At 43.1% G+C, this 21,200-nt stretch overlaps 1 protein-coding gene across 1 annotated transcript in view; it reads left to right on the top strand.

Annotated features, from left to right (window-relative positions):
• The window catches only part of NOX3 (NADPH oxidase 3), a 59,440-nt gene that overhangs the window by 1,329 nt on the left and 36,911 nt on the right, over nt 1-21,200 (top strand). The window contains exons 4-7 of the mRNA XM_002927151.2: nt 716-800; nt 11,610-11,755; nt 14,514-14,695; nt 17,919-18,048. Of these exons, the coding sequence (XP_002927197.1) occupies nt 716-800; nt 11,610-11,755; nt 14,514-14,695; nt 17,919-18,048 (543 nt within the window). The remainder of the gene's footprint in view (nt 1-715; nt 801-11,609; nt 11,756-14,513; nt 14,696-17,918; nt 18,049-21,200) is intronic.

Here is a 21,200-nt window from a genome sequence, read left to right as displayed (position 1 = left end):
ATAAAATTGACCTGACTCGCAAAGATGGAAGTATTATAACAGTTTGAACTGTTACCATTTCTAATTGGAAGGAGACAAATAAGCAGTTGAGCCAAATGCCACTAAGGACACATCTTTCTGAGCTCTCAGCCCAGGAATGCACAATCACGGTGCACAGATTTCAGTATGTAGACTTTAACCCCTACCAGACAGAACGGGACATTTCCTAATTATATTGACTTCACTGTGTTGGGTGCTGTGTTTCCTGCTGTACAGAATAATGAGAACGTCAATAACCCTAACTAGATGAAATAATTTATTATACAATCATAATTTTATGAATGTTTAGATGTAGATGAATACAGTGCCTTTTTTGTGTTATAAGGAGTATTTTAGGGACTACTTCAAGCATATCCATGAGGATGACCGTTTCCATCTTCATTTCCTAAACCAGTTGAGGCATGGATATTAGCAGGTTTATTCTAGAATTGGATTTATAGTCAGGGAACTATACTACGTCATTCACTTTTATTGAGTTGAAATTTCAGCAAAGCCAGTAATCACTATTTGGTTTTGCCTCTTAGACTAATTAATGGCCACTAATATCTGTGCCCTATCACTCCACCTTCAGGACTATAGATAGAGGCAGAGCCTGAGTCCTGCTCTCTCAGCTTTCAGGATGCAGTCATCGCTGTGATTTTTCCCCAAACAAGAATTTTATTTTCTGTTACTCCAGTGCTGCAGAGGACCGTGGAGAAGGCAATTAGACAAAAATCTCAAATTCCACAAACTGGTCGCCTATGGGGTAGCTGTTAATTCAAGTAAGTGCTTCTTATTCATCACCCAGTGCATTTTACAAAACCTAATGTTTAACTTGATAGTTTTGTTTTAGTTCCCCTTCTGCCAAAGGCTCACCCTTAAGTAAATCTTTGTCTCCATTTGACTACATAAACCTTATATACATGGATTTTTAAATTTCTAAGTTAGACTCATGCAGTTTTCCCTACCAAGCCTTCGGTTTGTCAGGGAAAAGTGTATGAAGCTCCATTGTCATTTGTGAATAATTAAGCTTGTTGAGAAGACAAGTATAAATATCTACTTGCAAAATGAATAGTGTGCTATTCGATATAATTCACATTGGAAATAAAACTGACCTGTACTCAAAATCTCATTCACAGTCATAGGAAAATGGTAGCATGGGGAGTAAAAGAAAAAAAGAGAAGGAAGATCAGGTGAACAGGGCTCTGAATCATATTGAGCTAGTGGATATAAAAGGACCTTGAAAAGATATGAAGCTTTAGAGCATATAAAGTACTATTGTTATTTCTTGAATAAGAAGACAAGAGAATTCAAGAGAATACAGTAAAAATTAGCATCCACGGCCAAGGTTAAACTCTGATGAGGAAGGAAAGAAGCCGAGCAATAACCACCCCGTTTGTTGTTTTGTTGGACAACAAATACGCGGAAATGAAAGGCTATCTGCACAATAAAGAGTTATGGTTCAGGACTGTTTCCCTCAAACTAATTTAACTATAAAATGTTTTCCTCATTTGTTTTTATCCTCTCATGCATAAAAAAACAGCAGAGTAAAAAGAACACTCAAAACAAATGTGGATTTAATTAAGCAACAAGACATGACAGACAGTGCCCGAGTGCCAATTAACACAACTTCGGGTGTGCAGGGAGACATGTGGGGAGATTTCCCCATCGATTGTCCTCATTGCCAGATTAAACCAACCCAGGAAATGTTTGCAAAAGGTCTTTGTAGTTTGTTAAGAAATAAGGGTAAAAAGACATCATGTCCTAGAGAAAACCAGCCAAGGGATGAAGGGCAAAGAACAAGCTAATGCATGTTTATGTCCAAGGCCAACTTAGGGCTGAGTCCACCGAGGTGCCAAAAACCTTTGATGTATGAGTTGAACGCACGAAGGAATGAAGGCTTAGGGAAGCAGATTTCAGCTCAGATATGAAGGCTTCCAAACCTTCAAAATTATCTAAAATTGGAAGGAGGATCCCTGAGAATACAGGGTTGGTGGTGTCAGAGTGGAGTCCAGACTGCTCCTTGGAAGGCTCTTCAGAGAAGGAATTCAAGGATTCTCTAGGTTTCCTTTAAAATCTTAAGAGTCTTTCATTCCTGCGTTTAAAGAACAGATAAAATACAGTAACATGGCAGGGAGGATATTATCACTATGCAATAGGTTTAAGGCAGAACTAAACTCTAAGAGAAAGAGAGAAGGAACCAAAAAACACACAGCATTAAAACACATCAGAAAAGGAAGCAAAAAAATAAAGGAAAACATGTTATGCAATAATTTTGTCCTTAAACCTTTGGGTATGTGTATTTCTTTCTGTGTAATCATATATCAATAGGATAAATGCATCAGTGACTTGTATTGAGTGTCCCCTATGTGCAAGATACCCTAAGAGAGGCTATATCCTGAAAGTAGTGTAGGCAGCACTGTTTTCAGAATGGCAGCAGTTGACTAGAACCAGGAGACCAAATTATTTTATTTTAGTTGACTAGAACCAGGAGACCAAATTATTTTATTTCCCTGCTCCTGATTGGTCCTGTGATGTCAGATAAGTTGTGTTTTTTTTTTTTTACGCCTTTTCCTCTATGGAATTAAAAGAACAAGAATACAATCTATCCATCTCTAGGTGTGCAGACTAGTTGTCAGGATGTCTCTTGGAAACCACGGACTACGAGGTCCTCCACTTGCCACTATTGCTGAGAGAATCACCTCTAAGTTTAGCATGGCCGGTGGTCTCTGTTCAGTGAACGCTGCCCCCTCCTCCACTCTTATTTCTCTCCATATCCCCTTTCTCCTTCCCCTGGCAATGCCCAGCCACTGAGTACCTGAGTAGTGTGTCTTTGCTCCTGTTATCCCCTCTGGGTTAAATGTTCTTCCTCTCCTTCCTCAGTGGATAAGACAGTGCCATATCCACTAGTCCTTGCCTGGCCTGCCTCCCCCTGACCCCCCAGGTCTGGGCTGTCAGCCCACCTCTCCCAGCGGCCTCAGCCTCAATCACACCTCCTACTGCAGAGTAAAATTTCTCCGGACTCCGATCACTTCAGGGGCTGAGATGTGCCTTACCTGGCTTGGCTTTCCCGGCCCCGGCACGTAACAGTTGCTCAACAAATTTGGTCAAACCTGAGGATGAGCAGGAAGTCAGCCCCCTGGCAAAAGGGATTGGGGGAATTTGTGGAAAGGTACAAGATGGTTCAGGAGTTGTTCAGAGACCCCAGCAGCAGCTGAGGGGGGTGGTTAGGAAACATAGGATGTGGGCAGGGAAGGGATTCAAAATGATGCTGGTCGTCCAAGATAAATTCACATTGTAACAAGAGGAAGTAGGATGCTCTTTCTCCCTCCTTCCCTCACAAATCCCTGGAGAGAATCAAGTATCTCCTCAGGGGGCCTCTTCAGCTGAACCCTCACTGCTCTACAGGGCTCCCCAACATCCCTGGGCTCCCCCNCGGGCTCCCCCTCGCAGGGTCAGACTGCTTCTGAGAGCAAAGCCCTCGTCCCCCACCACCATGGCAACCAGCAGCACCGGCTGTTTCCATTCCCGGCAGAGGCAGGAGGGTGGGGAGAGAGCTCTCCGCTTCTCCCAAACCCTGACATAGCAATTATTACATTTCACACTAACTAAGAAATGTGGCTGGCAACTGCGCTTTTAGAAGAAAAAAATGCTAAGCCCTGGTTTCATAGATATCTCTTTGCTTTTCACATTTTGTCCTTCTGGTGTATTCACTTGGGAGCCGCTGAAAATGTCCCCGTGCTTATTTTATTAGCATCGCCCATTATGCTGCTTTTCAAATAGCCCAGTGGCTTAATAGAGGTGTGGAACCTTGGGAGAAGGGCATCCACATCGAAGTTTGCGTGCCAGCCCCTAATTTCTCATCCGTTCCTCTGTAAGTTGAACTGCAGGCTTTAATTGGTCAAATCATTAAAGGATGTAATTAGAGCCTGGTGGAAGTAGGCTGGGGAGGAGGGGCGAGACAAACAATGGTATCTATAATCAAGGGCATCACTGAAAACGCAGTGACAGGAACTCTTCTTCTGGCTTCCTGCCTTCCCGCTTGCCTGCCTACGATAAGAGCTGCTGGAGCATTCTTCAACCACTAATAAATCATTTTCAGGGACCTATAACCCCCGTGGTATTAAAATCCCAGTTTCACAGCCCCTTCGTTCTTATGAATGTGGATCTTTCTGGACTCTGTGGTCCACAGTGGACCTTAAAGACCCTCCAACTGAATAGCAGCACCGTGAGCCGGAGCTTCCTTCAAAGGGGGCCGTGAATAGGGACCCAAGCAGCTTATATCTGCTCGGCTCCAGGGGTGTAACAATAACCCACGCCCAGCTCCTGATGCGCTGCTTAAATCAGTTTACAAACCTCAATAAACAAAAGAGGTTGGGAGGAGCGAGCTCAGAAGAGGGGTACGGAATAGAAAGACTTGGAGACCCCAAGGTAGAGAACAGCCCCAGAGGCCCAAGTTCTTCGGGACCAGATCCCTAAAGAATTCCTACTAATCCAGTTAGGATTAAGGAGGCTGTCTCGCCCATCGGGTCCAGCAAAATTGAATGTGATTTACAAATGAATGGCATGTACAGGGTGCCGTAGTCAATGTGCATTCCTGCAGAAATCAGACCGCAAACTTAAAAGTTTGGGGGCCAGGCTCTGGCTGTAGATACACAGCCAGGATTTGTCCCTGGGTCCTTTTTTCTGAAGGCTGCTTAATTAGGAGGTGACTAACTCCAAAATGACTTATCACTGACAGGCAGGCAGAAAGATAGCAAGAACTGACCGCCCTTCCAAGATTCTCCCTCAATTATGCTTCCTTTGATCTCCCGAAAAANTCTAAGAGAAAGAGAGAAGGAACCAAAAAACACACAGCATTAAAACACATCAGAAAAGGAAGCAAAAAAATAAAGGAAAACATGTTATGCAATAATTTTGTCCTTAAACCTTTGGGTATGTGTATTTCTTTCTGTGTAATCATATATCAATAGGATAAATGCATCAGTGACTTGTATTGAGTGTCCCCTATGTGCAAGATACCCTAAGAGAGGCTATATCCTGAAAGTAGTGTAGGCAGCACTGTTTTCAGAATGGCAGCAGTTGACTAGAACCAGGAGACCAAATTATTTTATTTTAGTTGACTAGAACCAGGAGACCAAATTATTTTATTTCCCTGCTCCTGATTGGTCCTGTGATGTCAGATAAGTTGTGTTTTTTTTTTTTTACGCCTTTTCCTCTATGGAATTAAAAGAACAAGAATACAATCTATCCATCTCTAGGTGTGCAGACTAGTTGTCAGGATGTCTCTTGGAAACCACGGACTACGAGGTCCTCCACTTGCCACTGTTGCTGAGAGAATCACCTCTAAGTTTAGCATGGCCGGTGGTCTCTGTTCAGTGAACGCTGCCCCCTCCTCCACTCTTATTTCTCTCCATATCCCCTTTCTCCTTCCCCTGGCAATGCGCAGCCACTGAGTCCCTGAGTAGTGTGTCTTTGCTCCTGTTATCCCCTCTGGGTTAAATGTTCTTTCTCTCCTTCCTCAGTGGATAAGACAGTGCCATATCCACTAGTCCTTGCCTGGCCTGCCTCCCCCTGACCCCCCAGGTCTGGGCTGTCAGCCCACCTCTCCCAGCGGCCTCAGCCTCAATCACACCTCCTACTGCAGAGTAAAATTTCTCCGGACTCCGATCACTTCAGGGGCTGAGATGTGCCTTACCTGGCTTGGCTTTCCCGGCCCCGGCACGTAACAGTTGCTCAACAAATTTGGTCAAACCTGAGGATGAGCAGGAAGTCAGCCCCCTGGCAAAAGGGATTGGGGGAATTTGTGGAAAGGTACAAGATGGTTCAGGAGTTGTTCAGAGACCCCAGCAGCAGCTGGGGGAGGTGGTTAGGAAACATAGGATGTGGGCAGGGAAGGGATTCAAAATGATGCTGGTCGTCCAAGATAAATTCACATTGTAACAAGAGGAAGTAGGATGCTCTTTCTCCCTCCTTCCCTCACAAATCCCTGGAGAGAATCAAGTATCTCCTCAGGGGGCCTCTTCAGCTGAACCCTCACTGCTCTACAGGGCTCCCCAACATCCCCGGGCTCCCCCTCGCAGGGTCAGACTGCTTCTGAGAGCAAAGCCCTCATCCCCCACCACCATGGCAACCAGCAGCACCGGCTGTTTCCATTCCCGGCAGAGGCAGGAGGGTGGGGAGAGAGCTCTCCGCTTCTCCCAAACCCTGACATAGCAATTATTACATTTCACACTAACTAAGAAATGTGGCTGGCAACTGCGCTTTTAGAAGAAAAAAATGCTAAGCCCTGGTTTCATAGATATCTCTTTGCTTTTCACATTTTGTCCTTCTGGTGTATTCACTTGGGAGCCGCTGAAAATGTCCCCGTGCTTATTTTATTAGCATCGCCCATTATGCTGCTTTTCAAATAGCCCAGTGGCTTAATAGAGGTGTGGAACCTTGGGAGAAGGGCATCCACATCGAAGTTTGCGTGCCAGCCCCTAATTTCTCATCCGTTCCTCTGTAAGTTGAACTGCAGGCTTTAATTGGTCAAATCATTAAAGGATGTAATTAGAGCCTGGTGGAAGTAGGCTGGGGAGGAGGGGCGAGACAAACAATGGTATCTATAATCAAGGGCATCACTGAAAACGCAGTGACAGGAACTCTTCTTCTGGCTTCCTGCCTTCCCGCTTGCCTGCCTATGATAAGAGCTGCTGGAGCATTCTTCAACCACTAATAAATCATTTTCAGGGACCTATAACCCCCGTGGTATTAAAATCCCAGTTTCACAGCCCCTTCATTCTTATGAATGTGGATCTTTCTGGACTCTGTGGTCCACAGTGGACCTTAAAGACCCTCCAACTGAATAGCAGCACCATGAGCCGGAGCTTCCTTCAAAGGGGGCCGTGAATAGGGACCCAAGCAGCTTACATCTGCTCGGCTCCAGGGGTGTAACAATAACCCACGCCCAGCTCCTGATGCGCTGCTTAAATCAGTTTACAAACCTCAATAAACAAAAGAGGTTGAGAGGAGCGAGCTGAGAAGAGGGGTATGGAATAGAAAGACTTGGAGACCCCAAGGTAGAGAACAGCCCCAGAGGCCCAAGTTCTTCGGGACCAGATCCCTAAAGAATTCCTACTAATCCAGTTAGGATTAAGGAGGCTGTCTCGCCCATCGGGTCCAGCAAAATTGAATGTGATTTACAAATGAATGGCATGTACAGGGTGCCGTAGTCAATGTGCATTCCTGCAGAAATCAGACCGCAAAATTAAAAGTTTGGGGGCCAGGCTCTGGCTGTAGATACACAGCCAGGATTTGTCCCTGGGTCCTTTTTTCTGAAGGCTGCTTAATTAGGAGGTGACTAACTCCAAAATGACTTATCACTGACAGGCAGGCAGAAAGATAGCAAGAACTGACCGCCCTTCCAAGATTCTCCCTCAATTATGCTTCCTTTGATCTCCCGAAAAAATAAAAAGAAGGAAAGAAAGAAGGAAAAGAAACTCTCTCAGGGCAACTGGCTCTAATTGTAGCCTTTATGATTTTTTTGTTCACTCTTCAATAAAAGCTCCTTATTTGAACTCAGAAGTTCACACACCAATTAAATGTGCATTTGTGGTTTGTCCAAGACTGCTGCTCTCTTTTAACTGCAGAAGTACTTTGGTGAGAAAATAGGATTGTGGAAAGACCCAGTTATAGCAACTTTTAGCCTGGCGTTTGGGTAGATTCTGGAAATGTGTATCTCGGGCTCTTCCGCAGGCCGGGCAGAAAGTCCCCAGGGGCGTCGGGAAGAACGCACCTTGCGTAACTGATGGCGCGGGATTTGCCACAGAACTCAAAAAGCCCGTTTAAGCCAGTGTTGCTTTTGACAACATTGAAACATGCGTTCTGTGTTTGTATCACTTTCCCATTGAACTACAGATCCCTTTGGATGATAAATGTCCCCAGTTAACTTCGACAGAGATGCAGGAGCCGGACAGCTGGAGGGGGGCCAAGATATCACCTAGTTTCGTTCAGCCCACCCATTTTACAGATAAGAAAGTGGGCTGAAAGGATGAAGTAACTGAGGGGTCTCCTTCTCAGTGTCCTTCTGGCTACATTCTAATAACAGCTCTAGTAGCATGATAGGATTCTGATGAGTAAGAGAGGAGAAAGTCAAACCATATCACTATTTGATCCCATACTTGAAGAAACTGGCACTGTCAACATAGATAGCATGGTTATTCATAGCCAAATAACTGAAGCGGGGCGCCTGGGTGGCTCCGTCGGTTGAGCTTCTGACTCTTGGTTTTGGCTCAGTTCATGCTCTCATGGGTCATGAGATCAAGCCCCACGTCTGGCTCTCCGCTCAGCAGGGAGTCAGCTTGAGATTCTCTCTCCATCTGCTTCTCTCTCTCTCTCTCTCTCTCTCAATCTCTCTATCAACTAAATAAATAAATCTTTAAAAATAATAAAATAAAATAACTGAAGTGTGTAAAGGGAAGAGCAGAACATATAATGTCTGAAAAACAGCAAAATCAGTGTCTCCCTGGGAATCGATCAAGTCCCAGCAGCCGTGGAGTTGGTGGGTGGGATACCTTTAGTTCAAAGCCAAGATCACAATGAAATCAGAGTCAGACCTCAGAGGAAATGAAACATTTAGACAAACCAAATGGCACAAGTAGTTTTCCTTCTGAGAATTCCTGAGATAAATAAGACATTCTACTTGTTATCTTCTGCCTATAAAAAAAGAAAACAAAATGGAGGCCGTTTGAGCAAAGGAGCAATTCAGACATGAATTTTAAAGTACATGGGGAAAAAAAAAAAGAAAGCTGGAAAGAGTAGTTTTCAGCATATTCCCACAGGAGCTTCCTCTTAAAAAGCATCTTGGGTTTGCTTTTATTACTTCATTAGTTCCTTCAGCTCTATTGTGGGAGACCTGGCAATAAGAATAAACAAATAGTTCAATATCTTTGCTCATTCAGTAAATGTACTTAAATCTAGCTTAACAGTGTCAAATTCTCATGCAGAAATCAATCTAATAGGAAATAGATTGTGATCAACAACTCCTTACACAGGTGGAGAGTGCTATGGAATGCAGAATAGAAAAGACAGGGAATCTATCCGGTACTTCCTTTCTGGCTGTCACAGGTGGATTAGGGAATTGGAAATGTTGTCACTTAATTTGGCTTGAAGTTCAGTATCTACTTCTGTAAAATGGGAATAACTCTGCTCTGTCTGGTGTGCTTTAGTCCATGGAGGAGAACTGAGGACAGCCAGAGGCAGAGGGGCAAGGGTAAAGGGGCAGAGAGTGAAAGGAGAGTTCCCACCCACCTACAACGAGGACCCCAAAGGTTGCAATTGGTCTTAGGAGCTATTTATCAAGTGAGCCATTCTAAACCCACAGGAAAAATTGGTTTTCAGTAAAGTATAACAATTACCAATCAGTGAAAAGAAGCAATATAACTTAAAGGTCAAAAATGGGGCTCTGGATTCAGGCAGAGTTTATCCCACCTTTGCCATTAATGGACTACAAGCACCAGAACTTTTTGAATACTCGTCTGTCAAATGGCAATAAGACTAATACCTGAGAATTAAGTGAGATAATATGCCCAAAGCATTTATAATAGTGTTTGGAATATAGTAAGTATTCAATATCTGTTACCTATGAGAAATATGACCTGATTTTTTTAAAAAAACTTTAAGATAGTTATCAGAAAACAGCAATTAGGAATACTGCTGAACATGTCTGTGTTCAATTTAGCAAATAGTTTCCATTTTATATATAGCATATTGGAAGAGATAGCTACTAGACAAACTTTTCTAGCTTTATAGATGCTGAGACTAAACAAGACAGCCCCTTCCTAGACATGGCCACATTTCCTGACAAATAGAACATAAGGAAGAAACACAATGACTTTTTGGTGCTCCTCGCACCATACCCATAAGGAGACGGTCAACACCATGGACTCAGAAATACCATCGTGCTTTGCCTTCTTAGGTGAACTTCAACCAAAAGCATATTCGAATTGATTTCTAACTTGAAGACTGCATGAAAATGTGCAAAAAAAATGTATCAGCAGGGACAGCACTACTCCAACAAGGTTGCATCTACAGGCAACCTCCTGACCCTTTCTCTCTTTCTGTAAGCTCATTGTCACTCAGCAAATTCTTATTAAATACCTACTGGTAGTAAGCAATGTGCCAAGTGTTGAGGTTACAAGATGAATGAGTCTTGAGGCATGAGAGTCCATTGGGCAACATAGATGTAAATAAATGCTCATAACAATAACGTCTGGGAAATGTTTTAATTAAATCATTGCTCTATCATTGGCATCACTGGTGCCTGTGGAATTGAAGGACACTTGATAGAAAACAACTTTTGAGTTGGGTCTTAAAGCATGAGAACAACTTTGCAGGGCAGAAAAGGGAATGGCTCTGATCAAAGAAACTCAGGGGACAGAGAGTAAAGCTAAATAGATGGTATAAATCTGCCATCAGGACCACAGGGACCAAAATGCCACCAATAGTCTCAGAAGTTTCTGCTGTTCCTTTTTCCTTCACTCCCCACCCCTCAACCCACAATGTGCAGCCATGGAGAATTCCAGAATTTGCCTACAATGTGTAGAGACTGTACAATAGAAGTAGCCACTGCTGCTTTTCATGGGGGGGGGGAGGATCAAATGCGAAGTTATTTACGCCCTGGGTAGTGGATTCTCATTTCACACTTGAATCTGATCCCAGTGGCTGGTATCAACGGGTCACCCAATAGGGCTTTCATTTGCAGGAAAAGCATTAGGAGGGGGTGCTTGTCTGGATGTTGTGACTGCTAGTTTCCCCACAGATTTAACGAGACAGGAAAGAGTGGCATTGGGCACAGGCTCCTCGGGCTAAATTATGCTGTGTTCCTGAGCTTGTCTCTTCATTTAGAATTTAGACAATACCAACTCTCAGAATTAGAAAGCTGAGTTTTCTTCTTAAGAATATACGGAGAGGATTAGGTCTATAAATACTAACTTATTTCGATCCTCTAGGAATAACACATGCAAAGATATCGTGCATGTGTGTATGTGTAGGAGTGAATATACATATACACTGAAATATTTAAAGGAAGAATAGAAAATATAATGTCTGAAAGAAAACAAAAACTCTTCCCTGGCATCTATCATAAGTGTCATATGCACAGATGTCCATGTATATGATACACAGTACTCTAGAATAATGCCCTGTGACTGTTTGGAAAGCATATTACATAAGATATAAAATTGGGAATCTGTATACATATATATAAAACAGAATGTGTTCTATGTATTATATATATATAATTATGTTGTGATAGCCTAATACCTATTCCACTTGCAGAATGAGCATATGTTTATAATTAAATTATGGAAAAATTGAGATTTCCTTTATTTCTTCATATAATTAAAATGGATGGGGTGAATCACAGCGTACCTTTAGAACTATTCAATCCACTCCATTCAAGACACTATGAAAGATGCACAAGGAAATCGCTGTTTGGAGAGTACAAAAACCAGAACAGAGAAACTTGACCATAGAGGCATTGTGTTTCTGAGTAGCACAAAGGAAGGAATCCACATGGCGCATGTCTGATGTCACCTCCTCTGCCGTAGCCATCCACGTCGTCGCCCATTTCTGGAACCTACAGCGCTACCACTGGAGCCAGTCAGCCCACGCAGAGGGACTTCCGGCTGCGCTTTCCAAACTTGGCAACGCCCCAAATGAGAGCTACCTCAACCCCATCCGGACCTTCCACACAGTGAGTCCTTGCATGCTACCTGGTTTCTCATCTGAAAAGTCCTTCCTTTTCCCATTGCTTTATCAGGAGCGCTGTGTTTCAAAAGCTATTAATAAAAGAGCTGGAGAGACGTTTCTGCCAAATGTTAACATCAATTTCACCCTTTTTTAAAAAAAGCTGTTTTTCATAAATGTTGCTAAGAGGTTATGAGCAAGAAGAAAAACTTATGCCACTTAATTAGTTTATAGCAAAACATAATAAATATACCTAAACAGGAAATGCAGTAACCTGTTAAAACCCTGATATTTTAAATTTTAAAGCAGCTTATGATTAGATTTTTTGTTGTTGCTGATGTTGGAATCATAAAGAATGTGAAGTGCCATCTACATCCAGAGATTATAAATTGGATGTCTTCATTTTCAACTTGCAAATTGTTTTTGGATCTCTTCTCCCATGTCATATTTTGGCACACATGTGCCTGACTGATTTGCCAAATCAGATACTGGGCAGAGTAGCTAATTTCATAATCAGACCTGCATGGCTAGTGACATCATTAATGCTAATTACCTGTGTGCACCGAGTGGCAGCACATGCGGGAAACAAAAAGAAAACCAACGATGTAGCTCCAGAAATCCACCTGCAGAGATTAAGACATTCCTCTCTCGTCATCCACCTCTTACCCCTTTTGTCCTGGTTGGTCATGTACTACTCCATTGGAATAGGCATCCAGTATGTTGACCAGGCTAAAAAAAAAAAAATGGTCTTGTTCAAGAGGAATCGGAAGACAATGCACTCCAGCCATGGAAATGTCTCGGCTACCCTGTGAGCCACCTCTTCCATGACTCTTTTGCCTATGCAGCCTTATTTGAAGAAGCAAAATTCAGAGTCTCTTGTTGGGGAAATTCTTCCATGGCATGTCCCTAAGTATCCTAAGATGATAATTAGGCCAGTGTCAGGCCATTAATCAAGTAGAGCTACATTCTCTTACCAGACAACAATCAGAAGCACAAGCTTCAAAAGTCAAAAACACAGATGCCATAAGCCTGTGGGAAGGCCTTTGGGGTCGCTCGTTTGAGCCACAGTATTTATCCTGGCACCTACTGGGCTTAACTCTTTTCCTCACTAAGGTTCTGGAAAACTCATTGTTACAGACAACCAAGAATAAGGCTTAATATTTTGAAAAGACCATACAGTGAATAGTATTTATTGTAAGTACTTTGAAAGCAATTTAACAAGATAATTAAGTTACTCCCAACATAGTTTTCTCAAAATTTTAGAAGTAACGTACTATGTAAGTGCTAATTAAGTTCAAGAAACCCTCTACTTTAGGGTATTTGGAGAAAGATCGATAATACAAATTGGTACATTGGAGAAAGTATCCATAACACGAAGCGTACATTATAGAGTATTTTTAAAGAGATGCAATGGGGTTAGTTTAGAGGATACATGGCTGCTCAAACCAGTCTATAAAAATATGTTGCAAGAAAAGGGAAGTGGGGATTTGCTTTAATAAGCAGAGAAGGATGATTTGAAATTAGCACATCCTATGATACGAATGGATTTCTAAAATGCCTGAGTACACTTCCAAAAAAATATCTTTTAAATGTTTTAGACATACCCCTTTCAATTTTATTTCAACTATTTGCTCTATGAATAAAAAAAATAAACAAGGAGAAGTCCCTGTCCAAATTACCTTGAGATCTCAAAGCAGCCCAAATTAATGAGATTTTACTGACAAAAGATACAGTGTGAGTTTATTGAGCTCACAGTCGCCTCAACGATAGTAACACAACGTATGAATACTAATGACTTGGCAAAAGTATGGAAAACTCACAGCAAATACAAAGTGCCTTGTGATTCATATTCTAAAAGGCTCTTCAACCATCCCTTGTACTCACAGGTCGGAATGCCGGGTCTTTTGGCAGTGTCTACCAGATAAGAATAGCTGTATCTTTATTGATCACCTAGGATTTACAAAACCTTATTCCAAGCCTCCTGAGGTGGCATGAAAGATATGCAAGTCATGGTCCTTCCAATTAAAAAGCAAGAGCAAGGAATAGCTACCAGGAGAACAGAATGTGCAGCTGCTTTATTAGAAATGTCCCTGAGGGGGGCGCCTGGGTGGCACAGCGGTTAAGCGTCTGCCTTCTGCTCAGGGTGTGATCCCGGCATTACGGGATCGAGCCCCATATCAGGCTCCTCCGCTATGAGCCTACTTCTTCCTCTCCCACTCCCCCTGCTTGTGTTCCCTCTCTCGCTGGCTGTCTCTATCTCTGTCGAATAAATAAATAAAATCTTAAAAAAAAAAAAAGAAAAGAAAAGAAATGTCCCTGAGGGATCTCTCCAAAAAAAGTGTTTATTAATGTTAACATGCAATTAAGCATGGCAATCCACATTTTTATTTCATTTTATTTAAATCCGAACTTGAGACTTGGATTTATTTTGCAATGTTTTATCTTAAAACGCATTTTCATATATTGTCTTCATTTCAATTCAACGTAATAACTTTGACAGGAAGGTTGCTTTATACTGATGGAAAACATGTCAATGATTCAATGGCGTTTGATGAAATTGGAGCAAAGCAAACGTCTGCCATCAAATGGGGCAAAGGAAAGGACAAGGAAACTCCCTTCTTGATTCATACGGGGACCCCCTTTTGAGGCTAATATGCTCCTGATGAGAACATTCTGAATTACCCCCTGCTTGGACTCTCAAGTATTGACCCTAAAATGGAAAAGTAGAACTAAGGTATCAATGTCATGGTGCTTGCTTTGTTTAGAACACCATCACCGAATTGCTAAAGACAATCGCAGGTGTTACCGGCTTGATCATCGCTCTGGCTTTAATCTTGATCATGACCTCTTCCACCGAGTTCATCAGACAGGTCTCCTATGAGTTATTCTGGTACACCCACCATGTGTTCGTCATCTTCTTTATCAGTCTGGCTATCCATGGGGCCGGGTAAGTCCATAGTGTGCTCGGAGTATAGGAATTTGTGTCTGTGAACCCCAAAATCATCTTAGAAAGCCCTTCAGATAGAGGAACGTGACGGGCAAGCACAAAAGGACACATAGAATGTATGGAAAAGAACATTCACTGGGGCAAACACCTTTTTTTGGTAACTGAAAATAAGCAACGTAGATGGTGAAGTAATATATTTTTCTTGCTAACTCTGTAGGGGAGTCTTGACATGTTTATAAGATGCAGAAATTTTAATGAATTCTGGAAAACAATAGAGCTGTCTTTCATTCAGAACATATTTCCACAATCCAGATTACGTGGGATTAGTCAGGATATATATTTTGGACACGCAGATGTCATTTGTGCTTAACCCAAACCACCCAATGGGAAACCCAGTGTGGGGGAGGGAACAGTGTGCCAGATGGCAGTCAGACCTAGACTCTGCCACGAGTCATCAGGGTAGCCATGTGCAAGTCCTTTAAATTCTCTGGAGCTCAGTTTCCCCATCTGACTTCTAGGATTCCTTCTTGCCCAAACATCCCGTACAGTGCCGTTCTGGCATTCAACACCTGCCCGACACTATTAATCTCTGCATCAGGAACCTAGAGTGGCGGCTCAAATACAATGTTTTCCGATCTTTAAATTGTCTCAAATGACTCTGGACCAACTAACCAGTTGATGTCTAGTCACTAGTTTGTCCCACATCAATTATTTCATAAACTGATGCCTTTTTTTCCATCTCACGATTTTCAGAGCACATTCGTGTGCATGACTCAACAACAGTCCAGTGCAATAAACAGGGTGATGTTATCCCTATTTCTTAAGGAGGAAACAGGTCCAGGGGGTTAAGTGATTCACTCCAGGTCCCAGGACAAATAAATGCCGGAGTCAGACATAGGGCGCCCATCTTCAGACAAGCCAGCCTTTTCTGGTAACAAGGCCTGCAGAACAGCTCCTTACTGGCTCCCAGGAACCATTCCTCCACACCTGCAGGAACGTGCACCAGCACATCCCCTCTCTTGCAGCTTTTTCTTCCACCACGGCAGCTGCTGAGTCTGGAGGGGGCTCTGCTTCCACCCTGACTCAGAAGAGTCCGGCCGCAGGCCACAGGAACTGCGGAGCCTGGCCAGGTACACAGGACAGGGTACAGCTCACACCGGGCCCCAGGGCAGCCCTGCGTGACTTGCCCTCCTGCGCCCTTTCTCCCCACCCTAACGGCTCCCTCCAGCTCAGCCCTCCGCTTCCTGAAGGAGGTCATTTCTGCTGCTGCCACGGCCCAGGCCTAAGAGCTCCCCACCATCCACCAACTCATTCGACATGCAGACATCGTAGAAAGAAGCATTGCCCCCGACCCAGGGCATATTTTACCCGAAAAAACTGCCAGTCCCTCTGTTCATCCTTAGACTCCTAGTCAATCAATGTTCCTATTTATGCTGCTGCCTGGCTAATGGCTTTCTAGTCTTTAAAATGGGCAGCTGACTCGTCTGATGCTTCATCCCTCACGCTGACTCTGTATTTCGGGGAACAGGATAGATAGTCCCAAAGTGCTCCACCCCAAAGACTGCCAGTCCTCCCTTTCTCTGTTTATTCTTCTCCTGATGCTGGAGCATTAACCCCTGTGGCATTTTTGAGAGGCTCTTCCTAATCCACATGGGCCTAGAGCTCCTTATCACAAAAATCATGCATGCGTCCCCCCAGATCCTGCCTCCCTGCATTCACTCGAGAGGATTTCAATGGGCTAGTGTTGCGTTGGAGATATTTTTTAATATCCAACTAACATTTCATAGGATGAAATATTTTAGTCGTTTTAACTTAGTTGAAAGGCTTATTTTGGGATAAGGGCTTCATTTAATCTTCTCAGCTTGAAGTTTTCTACAGCTACTGTTTACAGCGAAAAGTAATTTGCAAATTCTATACAAAATGCCAAGGAAAGGAGGATTATTGGAATGTGTTAAAGCCCACTAATCTTTCTATTATGGGATAGCGTAGATGAAGACATAACATTTTTTTAATTTTTAAAAAGATACTGCCTTTGCGAAATGTTCTGAGGTTTAGATAATATAGAGACTGTTCCCTAGAGCTTGAGAATGATGGTGCTAAAATGTGCAGAATCTTTTCCTCTGGTTCCTCTCTAGTCTTCACCCTCCCCATGTCTGGGCATCAGTTGCTCATGGAGATTCACAGATAGTTGTGCTTACCTAACTCAAGGGGAGGTTTTGGATGCCTTCCACAACACAGACCGGAACAGGGGCCTAAATGTCCATTCACCAAGCCGAGGTCCAAGGTCCCCAGGGGCACTGCCGCTCCCCCCTCCGGTGCCCAACGAGGCAAAGGGGGACATGTTACTCCACAGGCTACCCAGGACGTGAGCCCATGTGACGCTCAGGTTTCTCAGTCTGCAAGTGCCACATTTCTCAAAAATAAGCCAATATATTTTATTGACAAACACCTAGGAATTGAGCAACTCCCGGATTACATGACCTCAATTCTTAGGCTTCGCAGCCCGGTGCACCAGTGGGTAAACCGAGGAACTTATACCGGAGCAACTTGTCAAAGGTCAGTCAGCCCTGCTTTTGTGACAAATGTAACCTAGCAGGATTACTGGACTCTTGATCCAGTGCTCCATTCACGAAGGCAGGCTTCCTTTTCTCCCTCAAATTCATCAGGTAGTCCTCAACATGCTTTCCATGACCTATTTTGACCCTGTCAAACACTGCGCCTGCTAGTGGTCGCTGGGGAAAAAAATATCATTATTCAGGGCACTTCTGACTCCTTCATTTGAAAACTTCTAGGTGCTCAGAAACAAACCAAAAAGGGTAGAAGTTAAATAAATCTGTGAAAGACCCAAATAGTACAAAGTTAGCCAATTAGCCCGAATCAGCAATCAGGACGAGATGTAACCTAATTAAATTCAACAGTCTACAAAAGGATGTGTTCAAACAATTTCCCTTCATTATGAATTCTCTAATAGAGACACTTTCAATTTCACACAGGATACCGCACAGGGGCCCTTCTTTTCTGGGATCTTCAAAGTTACTTGAAGCTTCTTAAATTCCTATTTTTAAAGATGCTGAGAGAAATGAATGACAGCCCGAGTTTCAAGACAGTTGAAGTGTTATTCCAGAGCCCACTGTGGAATGTATATCTGTGGTATTACCAGACTGCACAAAATCAATTTTAAATGTTTAGGTTTGGTTTTGTTTTGTCTTGTTTTAATGGCAAGTCGGATTGTTCGAGGCCAAACTCCCGAGAGTCAACGGCTGCACAACGTCACCTTCTGTAGAGACCGCTATGCTCAATGGCAGCAAGTGGCCCAGTGCCCCAGGCCTCAATTTTCTGGCAAGGAGCCTTCGGTAAGAGTGAACCCAAGAGCTGTTATAAAAATAGCTGTCTCTGTAGTTCAAAGATCTAGAGCTTCTTATGCTTGAGAAAAAGAACAGCCCATGTCACCACTAGACAAAGCCAACTCTTTATTAAGCGTGCTAATGGAGAAATCTAGTCATGGATCATTTTTAAAGAGGTTTACTGCCAAAAGTATTCTGTCCATTTTGAAAAGTGCTCTTGCACTCACATTTAAACGTGGATGTCTGTCATGGCGGAAGGCCCAGCCCCGCAAGCGCTGCCGACCGTGTCTCTGGCTTGCCACCTCGGCTCAGGAGGCTCAGCTCGCCATCCCCCTGCAGAACTGCCTTCTCCATTCTGGAAATTAATAGCACCACTTCTCCAATGAACGTTAAGCAACAACCAAAGGAGAACTATGCCCTCTTTATTAAGCTTGCCTTCTTGCTTTCTGCAACTTTGGGGATCAAAAAAATGGCACTATGAAATGCATTTTCTTCCTGTTCTAATTAAGCTCCCATGACTGAAATGATGATAGTAGACAAAAGGGGACCTAATTCATTAGAGTCGATGATAACATCCACAAGATCTCAAAAGTAAGATTTCCTGGGCATGCTGTCATCATTACAGGTTGCGGCATAGGTAAATGGAAATAATGACCCTATTTGGTCTCCTCGGGTTTCTTCGAGCAATGCAAACCGTGGGGCAGCTGGGTGTTACATAAAAGCAAATCAATGAAGCCAGCAGATTAAAACTAGAAGGAAACAGTGCCCCAAAATACGTGTCATTAAAAATGGGAGAATAGTGTGTAAATGGTGGGGGATTCAGGAAATGAAGTCATCAAGCTTATGAAGACTTTGGACTTTTTCTAAAATCCTCAAATATATTAAATTAAGCACTGGATTTTAAAAGTGAAAATGGCTAGCAGGAATGTTTAAAACTGAGAGAACTGGAATAGATGTGCCCATTAGACTGTGGTTCTTTTAATGGTCAGTATAGATTGTCTCTGTCTTAAACTCAGCTATCACTAGCCACAACCCAGCCTGCATATTAATGAGAAACACGAATGCCTCTCTAAAATCTTCAGCTACAGCGTCTCCATAAAAAAAAAGAAAATCAATACTCTCCCACGCCTCATGAATACAGACCAGAGCCTGCTCGGCAGCGGATGCTGACATTAATTATTATTAAAAGGGGGAAACTTACCCATCTCTCTGTTAACTCTCCTCTGCTACACCTCCTTGCACACCCAAACTCATGTTGTCACTCTTTCTCATTATTTTTAATGGATCCTGATTCAAAGCCTGTGTGGGCTGTGCAATTACTGCTTGGCTGAAGGTACAATATTCTCTCTGATGTCTTATAGACACTGAATCCAGAAGGCATCCCAAGGACAAGGAAGGGCTCCTGTGCTTCACTGCACCACATCTACCCGTCTCTTCCTCTTGGCCTCTCCTAACTGCCTTTTCACAGTACTTTCATCGGTAGAACATTCATCAGTTCACCTTCAGTGGTGCACTGCCGCCCATGTTAGGAGGGAGCATCACCACGGAGACACCGCACTGATCGAGGGAACCAATTATACTATCAGTCCCCTTCGGTCTCTGACTCACAGACACATACAAGGCTCCAGGGTCTAGAGCTGCTCAAAAGAAGCCTGGTCTTTCTTAGCCCAAGAAGCCCCTTAATTTACTTAACTGCAGCATCAACATGTGACAATAATAATAATAATAAGGCTAATGCTTTTTAAATTATTAGAGCATGATGTCAACAGTAGAGGAGGAAGCTTTAACTGGGGTCAAGTCAGCACAGCAAACTTCTTCTAAACAGCTGTTGTGGGTCTGGAGTTGCACTAGACACAGTATGCAGAGACATGGTTTCTTCCCCTGGAAACCTTATTGTCTAGAAAAAGGGGCCATTTATAAACACACACGTAAAATAAAATCAGGGCCAGCATGTTCTTATTTTCTGGCAGGAATGAAAAACCAGGAGTGAAAGTGGAAGAAACAAGTTTCATTATTGCAGCTTTTAAATCAATGTAGCTTTATTTCCATCATAAAATATTCACTGTACCATGACTTTTTGAGTGTTTTTGGAGAAGAAAAAATAAAGCAAAGAAGCCATAGCATATTTTAGCATTAAAGACACTTAGATACTAAATAGCCTTGCCCCTTTACATAGTAGATGGAGAACTTAGGGCCCAAGTTTTAGTCTCTTCCCTGTGGTCACACAGGGCATTCCCAGGAAAGCCACACCAAGCAACCAGCGTTTCAACTCTGCGGCCATGAACTTTCATCTCTACTCTCTTCAACATTCACTCTGAAACTCCACCCTTCTCCGATTCCTCACTTTGTCAGCTCTCTGCTGCTCTCCATGAAAACATACCCTTGACACTGTATTTATCTCTGTGAATAAAGCTAAAACATTTAAAAGCCTGGAGGAAAGTCAACCAATAATTTTCTCCCAACTCTCGCATTTTACAAAACAGAAAATCTGAACATAAAAGGCCCAAGGTTTGCTGCAAGGCACAGGTGGAGGGATGGTAACCCTGAGACCACAAACCAGGTCTTCTGAGACTTGGTTCAGGTACCACGTCACACGTGCCCTTCCTGCTCTGGGGCCTGCCCTCCTTCTGTCTTTACTCACACTTGTCTATCCCAGCCTTTGCCGCACGAGAACCTAATATTTACCTCTGGCCACTCTTGCCCCTCACTCCCTAACTTCCAGGGGCTCCGGCAGTATCACAGTATACCCAAACTGAGCTTTCTCCTCCTGGAGAAGAGATACAGAGAAGAAGATATATACCAGAGAAGAGATACAGCCGAGGATTCATAGCTTACATTCTCCTTCCCGACTAACCGTACAAGGAAAAATAATCCATTCCATGTCATCAATGGGGGAGAATCAGAGACCGTGACTGATTTGACACCACCAAAATGAAGTGTGTGATGCCTAAAACTCTCTAAAATGGGCGTGGAAGATTATTTGCAAAAGTACATAGAGACTATATGAGTATTCTCGCAAATCTCTATCTAAGCTCACATAGAAAGAATTGCATTCTTTGCGTCCATTCCGTGAATATCCAAACCAATTCTCAAAACACTCTGTGGTTCATTCAAGCATAAGAGACCGAAGGATTCATTCCCTTGGTCCAACCCCATCCTTC

This window comes from Ailuropoda melanoleuca, chromosome 10 (genome assembly GCF_002007445.2).
Source record: "Ailuropoda melanoleuca isolate Jingjing chromosome 10, ASM200744v2, whole genome shotgun sequence".
Lineage (NCBI taxonomy): Eukaryota > Metazoa > Chordata > Mammalia > Carnivora > Ursidae > Ailuropoda > Ailuropoda melanoleuca.
Note: the sequence above shows the minus strand (reverse complement) of the source record. Positions and strands in the feature narration are given on the sequence as shown.